Source organism: Drosophila novamexicana, unplaced genomic scaffold, assembly GCF_003285875.2.
Source record: "Drosophila novamexicana strain 15010-1031.04,08,12 unplaced genomic scaffold, DnovRS2.1 tig00001089-arrow-arrow-pilon, whole genome shotgun sequence".
In the NCBI taxonomy this organism is placed as follows: Eukaryota; Metazoa; Arthropoda; class Insecta; order Diptera; family Drosophilidae; genus Drosophila; species Drosophila novamexicana.
In genome coordinates, this window is record NW_020824841.1 from 454,098 (window position 1) to 466,684 (window position 12,587).

General features: G+C 39.3%; 1 protein-coding gene across 1 annotated transcript in view; it reads left to right on the plus strand.

Moving 5' to 3' along the window:
• Positions 1-2,054: 2,054 nt before the first annotated feature.
• The window catches only part of LOC115766294 (protein scalloped), a 64,898-nt gene continuing 54,365 nt past the window's right edge, over positions 2,055-12,587 (plus strand). Inside the window, exon 1 of the mRNA XM_030710170.1 lies at positions 2,055-2,122. Within this exon, the coding sequence (XP_030566030.1) occupies positions 2,089-2,122 (34 nt within the window). The 5' untranslated portion in view covers positions 2,055-2,088. The remainder of the gene's footprint in view (positions 2,123-12,587) is intronic.

The window sequence follows — 12,587 nt, forward strand, 5'->3', positions numbered from 1 at the left end:
TGAAATACATTTTGAGCTAATTTCGTATTGGTAGTTTTGTTTATACCGTCGGTTGTGTTGGCGTCACATTTTGTATGCGAAAGCAAGCGCAGCACGTAGTTAACAAATTTAAATCAAATAGCCAAATTGCTTAGACAATATCTATAGAAAATTTCTTTTAACTTATTTACATGCATATGTATGTACAATATATACATATGTATCTATGTGTCTCCGTGTGTGTCTGTGTCTACATTAAAAGCACATTTAGTCTTTGACTCTCCGGCCCGGAGCACTGAGCGGCGTGTGTAAGAAAAGCGTTCAAGAAAAAATGCCGAAAGAGTATCCAATCAGAAACCGCATCCCAATTAGAATCATCTGTTAAGATACATGAAAACTTACACATTTGCCAGCGCGTGCCGCCTACAGGCGTAGGGCAAAGCAAAAGTGTACGAAAACAAAAAATAACACATAAAGTAAAGCAAAAGAAATTTAATTGAATTCGCAACGGCAGCGGCGGCGGCGTCGGCGACGGCAGCAGAAGCGCGAAAAACCAAATTATTATTGCATATATGCATGCATATATATACATATATGTATATATATGTGCATAGATATGTATGTATATAAAGTAACTGTGTGCTGCGTTTAAGTGTGTGTGCGTGCGTGTATTTTTGGTGCTAATTCATACATACATAAATATACGACAAGCATTTGTTGTTCCTTGGCACACACACACGACAACTAATTTTTTGTGCATTTTTTTCCGGTGCATCCTGTGACAGTCGTTTTTTGTGATATGAAGCTGCAACGCCAGCACAACTGTTGCACCCAACTTAATCGGCAACAATACGCCCAACAAGAATAACAACAACAACAACAACTGCGACGACAAGCAAGCAAAAGCACGGCAGCAGCAGCAGCAGCAGCCGCAGCCGCAGCGAGTGACGTCCAGAGATTGCGCGCCTTTTTTGTTGTAACGCGCGTCTCTGCATAATAAATGAAAGGAAAAGAACAATAATAGCTAAACACATGTTGATGTTGTTCAAATTTCAATTTGGTTAAAGCAAAGCAAAAGGCGCGCCCAGATAAGATACAGTTAAACGGAAGAGCAGCAAGAACAACAGCAACAACAGCAGCAGAGGCAGCGACGACAGCAGCAGCGGCAGCAGCGGCAGCAGCAGCAGCGGCTACACCTGCAAACGAGAGAATAAGAAAGAAATGCTTACAGCAAAATAAGAAGAAGCATAACTAGAATAGTGCTGCGGCGGCGACAGTCGCCAAAGAATATGCGACTGTCACACACATATGTGTATGTGTGAGTGCGTGTAAGTGTGTGCGATTGTTACATACCAACACCTGCAGCGTGTAAATGAAAGCAAAACAAAAGCGAAAACAACAACAGCCCACAACCAAAAATTCACAATGTTATACATGCTTGTAAAGTGGCATTAAATTGCAACAATAACAAAATTCGACAGCAGCAGCAACCAACAACAACAACACATGGCAACAGCGCCCATCAAGTGTCAATAAAACAACAACAACAAAAGCCAACAGAAGAAAAAAAAACAAACACACACACACACAAAAAATCTACACAAGCAGCAGAAGGTTGCTCGAGCGCTGCGGAGCTTCGAACTCGAACTCGAAATTCGAATTTCAGTTTGTCTTACACCGCCGCCGGCGGCAATCTTCAAATTTTTGTGTCAACGCTGCAGTTTTCGAACCCGGCCCTCAACACCAAGAACCAAACGCCCCACCCAGCCCCCCGCACCCGCGTGCCAACGCGGCTAACGGCATTTCATATTTTAATTTATTTTGTTTGTGTGTGAGTGTGCTTCATATGTTTTTTTTTGCCATTTTTTTTCTATAATTGTCGTCAAGTGAATGGCGCAAAATCGAAAAGCAGTGCGAATGCAGTTGTGAATCAATCAAATCCATCAACAATAATCGCCGCATCAATTCAGCAACTCCAACGGCAGCTTCATGTCTATATCAACACAAGAACAACAACAACAACAACAACAACAACAGCAGCAGCAACAACAATAGACACTTACTACAACAACAAGCAGCAACAACAACAGCAACAACAGCAACAACAACATGGATTGTGATTATTCAAAATTTCTGTACAAAAGTAAGTAAAGTTCTTAAATACACTGCAAATAATTTTGATTAAGATTGAAACATGAACTATGTTTATTTGTGAGGGTGTTCACTGTACTGCAAGCTAGAAGATATGTTAAAAGACTCTGCAAGACATATAGTTCCTTGCTTGTTTCGCAAGCAGACTCAAAATCTCAAGTCTGACAATTTGTTCAATTCCGATTTGAGTATTTTTATTTTGTCAAAAACTCCCGCCCCTTAAATGCAAATTGTGCGGCAACTAAATTGAATTCCGTGTGCATATTTAATCGCAATCAAAGAACAGAAACGAATTCTGGCAGTTCTGTGCTACGAGCCGAAGCTAGTGCAAAAATCGAATGCCCAAAAATGTTGCTAATCAGAAACCCGTCGGATGATTCATATACGGCGGCATATCGCATTACATCAGCGGCAGCTATCGCTTAATCTGATGCGTGGCTATTGTTATCAGCACAAAAAAAAAAAAAAAAGAAATGAAAAAAAAGAGAAAATAAATAACGATAATCTCTTTGATATGGTATGGTACAGAGTGTATGCGAAAGCACGATCAGACTTCAGTTGCAACTTTAATTCAGACACACTCTAGCCAAGGGCACACAATTTATTCTGAATTAAGTTAAACTAGCTGTCAAAATAATTGTTGGACGTTGCCACACATTTCGGGATTATATATCGTCTGTATGGGCTATTAGTTACGACAAATTCAATATTTTTTGCCATTCTCTTTCGTGGCACATTCGTAAACGTTTTAACTTGCTTGGCACGGCCAGTCAATGCATTTCATGCGTTACGAAACTTTCTTTGCTATTGGTTATGACAAACTCAATATTTTTTGCCATTCTCTTTTGTGGCACATTCGTAAACGGTTTAACTTGCTTGGCATGGTCAGTTCCTTTATTTCATTCGGTGAAAATCTTCGTTTGCTTCTCTTCAAAACAAATTCGTGTTAGCGACTTGGAAAGTAAAGGTTTTGACAAATCCTTGTGTCATATTCTTAAACGTTTTGCTGCGCAGTTAGTCAATACTGGTTACAATTATGTTGTTAATACTCATAACAGTATGGGCACTTCATTGATAGGCAATAAAGTTAGAAAAGAGGCTGAAAAGAAGATCTATCCAATCAATTGATCAATTAATCAATCTTTAGTGCGAAATAGGATGCAAAGCAAAGAAGAACTTGGTAGAATTTTCCAAGCAGCTTTTCTTGTAGCTTTTAGAATAATATGTTATCAAAGCTAGCAGCCAACGTGTGTGCCCGAGTTATCTATCTTCCAAAGTTAAATACAACTTACTTATGTTCAGTCCAAACATTGGAACCGAGAGTCTGGAGTTTTCTCTTTGAAAATCAGTTCGCCTTCTTGCACCAGATAAGTGCATCTTAGGAGAAGGTTTTGTTTATAACTTTTATAAGAGGCTTAGCTGCACTTGTGTTATCTGGCCCGATTTGATTAGATTTGTGCTGCTTAACTGTGCGACTCGAAGAGTCTGCTTTGGACATTTATAAAAAGCTTGTAACCGTTCGAGTTCTTCTTTTTAAGTCTATGACAATCATATCATATAATATGCTTCACATTTCACAGCAGTTTTCAGTTTATGGAATTGTAATGAAGCGTAATTAAATACTTATGCATTTACCAACATGCGCCCATTTCATATTTCCAGCTGTTCAATGTTGAGTTTTTTATATAATGTACACAATTTTTTTTATCATTTCTGATTTATGGCAATTAATGATGTGTTACCCAAAGCTTGATCTTGTTAATTTTCAATCTATTTAGAAGTTTGCAGGTAATAGTTATTAAAATATTTTTCATTACGTTTAAAATCAAGTATTCGAGTGAAATTTTCAAGTCGATCTGAAAGAGACGAAGCAAGAAAGCTTCCATTTAACAATTTTTCACTTTCACGGTAGAAACACTCGCATATTCCATCTTATTGTTCATCAACAAAAACCAAACCAAGACAGAGTGAAAAACTCAGCTTCTTAGCTCTAACGTATTGAGCTGTGCGCCGATCATCAATCAGTCAATCAATCAGTCAATCAGGAATCAACTTAAGCTTAGCTAATGAATAGTTCTTGCAGACTAGAAGAGCTTTCGTGGAGTGGAGCTCGAAATCGAGATCGAAGAGCTTTATCGATCGACATAGAAGAAATGCATTTTTGAAGCTTATGCAATGGGTAATGCGATATCAATGATTAGTAAAGCTCATGAATGTATATTATATATGGCGGATATATGATATTTTGATGGAGTTTTTTTTGGGCCATTGTTTAAAACAGATTTTCATTTGCAGCCACGTTAAATGCGAGAGTTTGAGCAGTTTTATGCGTCACACACAGATCGCTAGATCGCTTCCAACGAAAGATAGGGAAGCGATGCAGAAGGGGTGAGAGTTAGAGAGAGAGAGAAAGAGAGTGAGAGAGAGAGTAAGGGGGGCTCGGCTATTTGCAAGCTCAACTCATTTATATATTTGTATAGGAAATTGAATCGCAGAGCTACTTTATCAGTTGTATTATTCATGCGGCTCTGCTGTTCTGTTCGGATAATTAGTTTTGCACTTGCAAAAAGTCGCCGCTGGCAACGCGACGCCGAGAGTCAGACGAGTCGGTTGGGGTTTCAGTTGGGGCTGGGTCTGCGGCTGGGGCTGGAGCTGGGGCTGGGGCTGGGGCCTAGGCCTGAGGGTTGAGGTTGTTGAGTGGAAACTGAAACAGAAACAGAAACAGTTGGCGCCACGCGCCGTTAATCGATTTGTGATATTTTATGATGTTGCTTTTTGCTGCCGAGGGAAATGTGGAAAATGGGCAAATGATTGTGAATGTGTATTTGTTTACATTCGCGGCGGTTGGCTGAGACGTTGGCGTCATCGAATTGCCAGGCTAATCAGAAGTTGCAGAAGATGAGGCGAAGAGGCGTTAAGTCCAATCAGAATGTCAACTGCCTTATTGCCAATCAGTCAGTCAATCAGTCAGTCAGTCCGTCCGTCCGCCCGTCCGTCCGTCTGTCTGTCGCGCTGTGCGGCAGCTTTGCATTACTTACTTTTCTTTTGCACATTACTTGAGTCGCACTCAAAGACAGAAAGACGGACAGAAAAGCTAATTGAATTTGTTTTACAAATTGCTTTTATATTATGTAAGATCTATGCTAAACAGAGACAGAGAGAGATATGCTTTGCTATGCTATAGAGAGAGAGACAGAGAGAGGGTGGCTTTGCTCAGTAATATTGGGTTATAGGGCCAAGTTCAATGAAATGCTTTGTCACTTAAGACCCAAGCGTGTGTGCGAGTGCTTAGTTCTTATTTCTTAGTTAATTCTGCTGCAATAATTTGCATGACTGCGCCCCTTGCTGCAGCTACTTGCGGGGTTTCCCAAAAACATACATCTCAGAAATTTGTGCACATATTCCCTGCTGGTTTCTAACGAATGGAATTATACAAAATTATCTGTTTTTTATAATTTCTAACCGCGTCATTTTGCTTTTTTCCGAAAGGGTTTTGATGAGACCTAGAGCTTTAGCATAGATTTAAAAAAACCTTTTGTTCCCCTTATATTCCGCACGTTGCTGTGATTTCTTTTAAAAAATTCAGTTCAGACCCTTTTTATTTTTATCTTGTCTTTTTTAATAGAGCTTTGAAAAGCGGTTAAGACCCGTTGTATTGAAACTTAAGCTTCAGAGCAAACTATCTTGTTTTCCCCATTTCCACTCTAACAAGTGGATTGGCCGCAATCCGCTTAAAACTTATTCATGAATAGATTTTCAATCTTCTCTCAACTGTCAAGACTTGATCAGCCATCCAATAGGTAGGCGAGGCTTTGAAACACAGCATAAGCACTCTTATATTGAAACTTGAACTTCAGCACAGACAATCTCGTTGTCCTAATTTCCGCCACAGCAAGTGGATTGGCTACAATCCGCTTGAAAATCATTTTTGCAAAGATTTTCAAACATTTCTCAGCTCTTATGCTTTGATAAGTTTACCGAAATGTAGTCTTATAAGTTATGGGCAGACCTAGAGCTTGAATATAGATTTTAACAAACCTTGTTTTCACTCATATTCCGCACATCCTGTTAACGCCATTTCCACCCGAAAAAGTAGATTTGCGAAAATCCAGTTCCACCGAATTCTCGCATAGATTTTTCACCAATTCTCAGCTGTTAAGATTTGATCCGTCAGCCAAAAGTTAGGTTTATATTTAGTTATAATTCGTTTGAAGTGCTTTGAATTGCACATTGTATGTATTTTAGATATAGTCGAGCTCCATTGACAGTTTGCAATAACCTGATCGGATCGTAAATTGATCGTAACGCTGTTTCATTATAAGCAGTCCAATCACCGAACCACAAACGTCAACGTCGACGTCTCGCCGTTTTAGCGAGGTTCTCGTATAACCTTTTTATTATCATAGCATTCATGCATCATGTACGAGTACGACAACGAAAATGAGTCCGAGTACTTGTAATCTTACTATCTTGGGCTCTGTTGCTGTGTTTATATTTGCCACTGAAAGTGCTTTAATGAAGGTCGATTGCGAGGAACTTTATCGGCCACCAAAGCTCATTGACTTGCCCAGAATTTATTGGTTGACAAAGTGCATTTTAAATAAAACTGATAATTAGAACAGATATTAAGTGTTTAAGCTTCTGCTCTTTGCTAAATATATGTATATATTTATGTATCGATCTACACTGAAAGGGTTAGAAACTTGTTGTTTTCTTTCAAATCTTTTGGCTTTGCAGTTTTTCAAACAAAAAAGAAAACTTTATCCATTACCAACTATCACAGTTCTGATTTTTTCGCAGTTCCATTTGTTACCGATTCTTGGGGAGTTTCTCACTTATCCCCTTTCCTTTAAATTTAAGATATTTCTTCTGTTTTTCCGATTGTGCCAAAAGCAAGCTGCATTTAAAAAAAAAATTAAATTAAACTATCCCAACACAATTCTCCGATTTCTTGTTGGAAGCTGTCTGTCCGCTATAAGGTTCTATTCTTTTTATATTATATTATTATTATTATGTTATATATTTATAACTGCGATATATTATCAGGCAATATAAACAGTAGCATCGATATAATCACGTCTGTCTGTTCGTCTAACTGTCTTTAAGCGCGCCCTTTCTCTGGTACATTAAATTTGCCAACTTACTTCTCTAAGAACAAGGCAGTTCCATTTTATCGATAACTGCTTTCACTAACCCAAAATCGAATAATATTTAGAGTTCCCAGTATCGAAGATTATAAAAGCTAGATGCATCGCATTTTTGATTCTGATTTTTTCGCAAGTATACAACATACTCGTACATCTTTTTGCGTGTTCTGTACACACACGCCTTGGGTTTTGGCATATGCAAATATCTTTAAGCTCAAAACATATTCAAGAATATGGAAAACAGATATAGAGATGCCCAAAGTGCTTCGCTTACGGGCATCCATCAACTGGCACACGTTCTTGACAGTCTAAAGGGTATAATAATATTGTTACGAAATATGTACTCCATAAGGTAAAAGGAGATATCTTTTCGCTCGCGAAGTCCGTAGAGAGGGCATTACGTCTGTCAAAATTGAATCGGATCTTCATTACTCTTCCCCTAAGATATCTGCGAAACAGATATGGGAACAATCTGCGTCTTGCCAAGAATAGCCTTTCGTTCTAATTTATTAATTGTTCTTTGCTTGGATCTCTTAATTTTCAAGTGGAAAGGTCTGCTGCATTGTGTATATTATGTATATAAGTAATATATATACGTAAACCATATCCATATCTGTTGAACATTATGCCGTGCTTGGAACATCTTTCTTTCATCAGAATTGGGTGTGCGAGCAATACGCACCGAGCTGTTGACTAAGGGCAGTATCCGAAACCTTTACGCATCATTGGATTGAACATATGTGAATCCGGCGCCGCCCCCAAAAGAGGGCCACACGATGCACTTGCTGCAACTGCAACTGCAACTCAAGTTTCCCATGAGGCGAGCAGGTTTCAGCAGCATGTGGGCGCCGCCTTGAGAGCCCAACAGACATATGTATATATATGTATGTATATACGTATGTCTCTGCCGTTGTATTACAATGAAATCGATCTGTCTAACTAGAGGTTAAGCTTAACACTCGGCCTGCTAACTCACAGACAGATCTCAGCATCAGTATCCATAGCAAGAGAATCTGCCGATCAGCGAAAAAATAACTATATACATATATATAAATCTTTGCCACATTTCTTTGATATTTGATACGGGATACCACGCGATGCAGCGTCCTGCTTGCTGCTGCCACAAAACTCTGCGTGTGTGCGTGTGTGTGTGTGTGTGTGTGTGTGTGTGTGCGTGTGTATGCCCCCCCCCCCCCCCCCCCCCCTCTTTGTTGTCAGCTGTTCTGTCATTTCAGTTGAATTGCCGGCCGGTCGCACGTAGTATCTGTAGCTGTATCTGTCCCCTCCAGGCGCTGCCGTTTGGTAGCGTCTTGAAAGTATTTAATACACACACACACACACACTCACACGCACACTCAGCTCACACACACACACACACACACACTGGCATAGCACACACACTCTTATGCACACTCGTGCATACTTTGTTTTGTCGTTTTCAACATTTTTCAACGTTCAGGAATTCAAAAAATTCTTTACTTTAAAGTAAAAATAAATTCCATGCAACATCCGCCATGTTGGCTTTGGCTATTTTTGCCGCCTGCGGCAGCGGCAACCAATGTTATAATGGCCCAGAGCCAAAGCCAAAGCCAGCGCAAGAACCCCCTCTCCCCTCCCGTTCCACATTCCCCACTCCCCACTCCCCACTACGTCCCTCTGCCAAAGCTGTGCGTCGCCCTTTGACTGTCTTCGCAGCGGCCAGTTTGAAAACTCTGGAACTTCAAAACGTGTAGCGGCTCCTCCGCCCGGTTCCACAACGAACCGCGAACCGCTCTTCCACTTGGTATTTGTTTTTATTTAATGCTTTGCCGCCGCCTTTTTCTCCTTCTTTTTCTTTTTTTTTGCCTTGTTTTTGATTTTTGTTTCGATTTGTTCCACGCTTTGTTTTTATAACTGAAATCCAAGTATGCTTTGGAGGGGCGCATTTCGGTTGCACCCCTCCAATCGCTGTCGCTGTCACCGCCTAGGAATTGTGATTGTTATCATTTGACCGTAACCAGCATCCGGATGGACTTGCCGACTTGTCAGCATTTCTTCGCTTAACATCGGTAGTGTTCCAGTCTGTGTATTCTTTTCGCCGAACAAATAAACCCTTTCTACCCAAATGTCATCGAAATACTCTCAAAATATTTGGATTTATAGATTTCTCACGTCTTTCCTGCTATTGTCAGCTTACAATTTCACCTATATTTCACTTCTTATATCACTTTAAGTCTACGTATTCTTTTAGCAGAACAAATAAACCCTTTTTACCCAAATTTCATCGAACTACTTATTTCGTTTTATATATCTCTCACGTGTCTTCTTCTTTTGAAAGCTTGCAATTTCACCTATATTTCGCTTTATATATCTCTCACGTGCCTTCTTCTTTTGAAAGCTTGCAATTTCACCTATATTTCACCTATATTTCACTTATATTTCACTTTTAATATCACTTTTATATAACTTTTAACAACGCGTCTTATTTTACCTTATTAGTCCAGGCGTTTGGTGGGGTGACTCTAGAGGCTCCAACCACAAATATCTCAAACTGAAACCAATTAAGCGAACTTTTAAAAATGTCATTTATTTTACACAAATTTTATTGAAGTTATTTAAATATAAAACAAATTTTAACATTTTTTTTTTTTGGCATTTCATTTATGTTTTATATTACACTTACTTGCAAAAACTCTAGCCTTAATTTTGACAAACTTTTTTAATATTATTATAATTATTATTTTAATGTAAGTAGAATATGTTTTCGTACACTTCAAGTGCATAAAAGATTTCTTTAATTATGAAATACTTGGTTATTTCAAAAATATGAAAGTTTGAAATCAATTTAAGCCAAATTTTAAATATATTTATCTAGTTTCTCTTTTCTTTACTTTGAAGTTAAACTATTTAAAATACAAATCCATTTAAGCTTATTTGCAAACCAAAAAAAAAAAAAACGTTTTCGTTCCGTCTCGTTGAACTAGTTATTCAAATATGTGAGCCAGTTTTGAGTTCAAAACCGAGGCTGGTCACATTTTTTTTTTCGAATTCATAGTAAAATAATAATAATATTTGTCATAAACTTCAATTATTTCAATTATTAATGCAATTAACGTGTTTTGCATATTCAGAGCTTCAAAATCTTGCAATACTTTTTTTCAGCTAGACAAGAAAAAATTGCTTTGCAGCAAATAATTTCTTGGAAAATTTATGTTTTGGTTCCGGTTCATGAACCGAACTCATGGTAAATTGTAAAAAATGTAATTTCCCTTAATGGAAAATTGAATTTTTCAGCCTGAATTAAAACGTATTTTAATTTTACGAGCACGTCTTAGTAAAGCCAATAATATGCTAAGATTTCTTTGTGTATAATATCTATGTTATTTTCGAGCATTTTAACTCATGTTGTTTTTGGCAGTGTACGCGACCAGTGTTGTAAAGCAAACTGTTAAAGCGGCTTTGAAGCAAGTCTAACTTGGTTTCTCTAAGAAGTGTCGCCGAGGTTGCAAGAAGTGCTCGCAAAGTGCATTTTCATTGTGCTTAGAAGTTGGCGCTTGTGCCTTTGCTTATTATTACTTTTATTTTGATCATTATTTTATTTTTATTTCTGCCGTTGCCGCCGCTGTTGTTGGGTCTCGGTTCTTGTTTTTATCTGCTTGTTACGAAATCAATTTTCCACAAATTAATGAGAGTCGCATTTTTGCCGTGTTACTCTTTTCTTTTGTCTCCAACCAAGTATAAAAACCGTCGACGAGCGAACGTGAAATGCTCGAGCTTGAGGTTGAGGTTGAGTTTGAGGCAGATGCAACAAGAGAAGCTGTGGCAACTTTTTAAAAAAGGATTCTTCCCAGCAAAGTTGCTGCTGTTGCTGCTGTTGCTGCTGCTGCTGCTGCTGCGTTTCTGCACAAGATAAAAATATTTTTTAATGTTTTCTTGAGCACAGAAAATAATTTAAGGAATGTCACGTTGTAGCCGCTCTCTGGCTCTCAACTCTCGGGCCGCGCGCAGTGTGCTCACTCCTTGTATGCATCGCGCATTTATTTTGGTTCGGTTCCATCCCGCTCCCCATTCCGACCCGGCTACCCGGCTACCCGGCCCGCACCGTCGCCTTTTTGGTATGGTATAAAAGAATTTCTTATATAGCAACAACTGCTGCATAGCATACATACATCTGTCTGTGTCTGCCCCACTCTGCGCCTGCTCCAGCCCCTGCCCCTGCCCCTGCCCCTGCCACTCTATCTCCGTCTCCTTGAGCTTAACACTCTATGCATATCCATGAGATTGCATTCGGAATCCAAGGAGCGGGACATGCCGGCAACAATGATGGCAAGGGCAACGATAAACGTTCTGCCTTTTATTTTTTTCGTTTTTGATTTTAGTTTTTTGTTTTACGTTTTGTTTTTTTTTGTTTTTTTGTTCATTTGAAAAAATTTTTTACTTAACCCCTTATCACTTGGCAGGCCGCAGCGCAAAGAACTAAAAGCCGCGCCGCCGCCGTCGTCGTCGCCATTTTCCACACGTTTGTCCGCCGTGACCGCCGCATCCGTCTTAAATTAAAAGCTTTTTGTCCCCCCCAAAAAAACACACACACCAAATGTGCTTTCGAGTGTGCCGCCGCAGCTTAATAAAGAGCATTAATGGCAATGTCAATATTGTTGGGGCTGAACGCGGCCAAAGCGTGGGAGAGACAACGGCAGCGACGTCGCCAGCGGCAGTGGCAGCGACGGCGACGGCGGCAGCGGAAGTGGCAACAACTGGCGGCACAATTGGCCACCTGCCGATATTGGCAAACGGCGATCTTTGCGTTTGATTTGCCAACACTTCGTCGACGATTCGCCGTGCTCAAGTGCAACAAAGTCAATGCAAGCCTTACCGAAATACCCTAAGACAAGAAAGAGTGATCAAGTAGTTCCATCTAAAATGTCCTTGGCTATGCAGGCTTTACTTTTCTTTATTGTTTGACACTTGCAATTCTCAACAAGTTAAAGCTTCAAAGGAGACAAAAGTCATTTGCAATACTTAAGTAAGTTTCGGGTTTGATACCTTAAAAAACATAGATAGATAGAACAGCCTAGACCATAAAAAAGAGCCCAGAGCAAAAGGGCGAATCTATGTTTCGAGTTAGATATACGAACAGCCTAGAGTAATATGCCGAACCTAAACAAAGTTACATAAAGTGAGTTTCAAATTGAAAGATTGCGATAGAAATCTGCGTTCTTTTACAAATATATATATACATATATACCGTAGATACTGAACAAGATTATTATATATCTGTATCACTACGACCGTAGATACTCAACAAGATTACATATACATGCACTGCCAAAT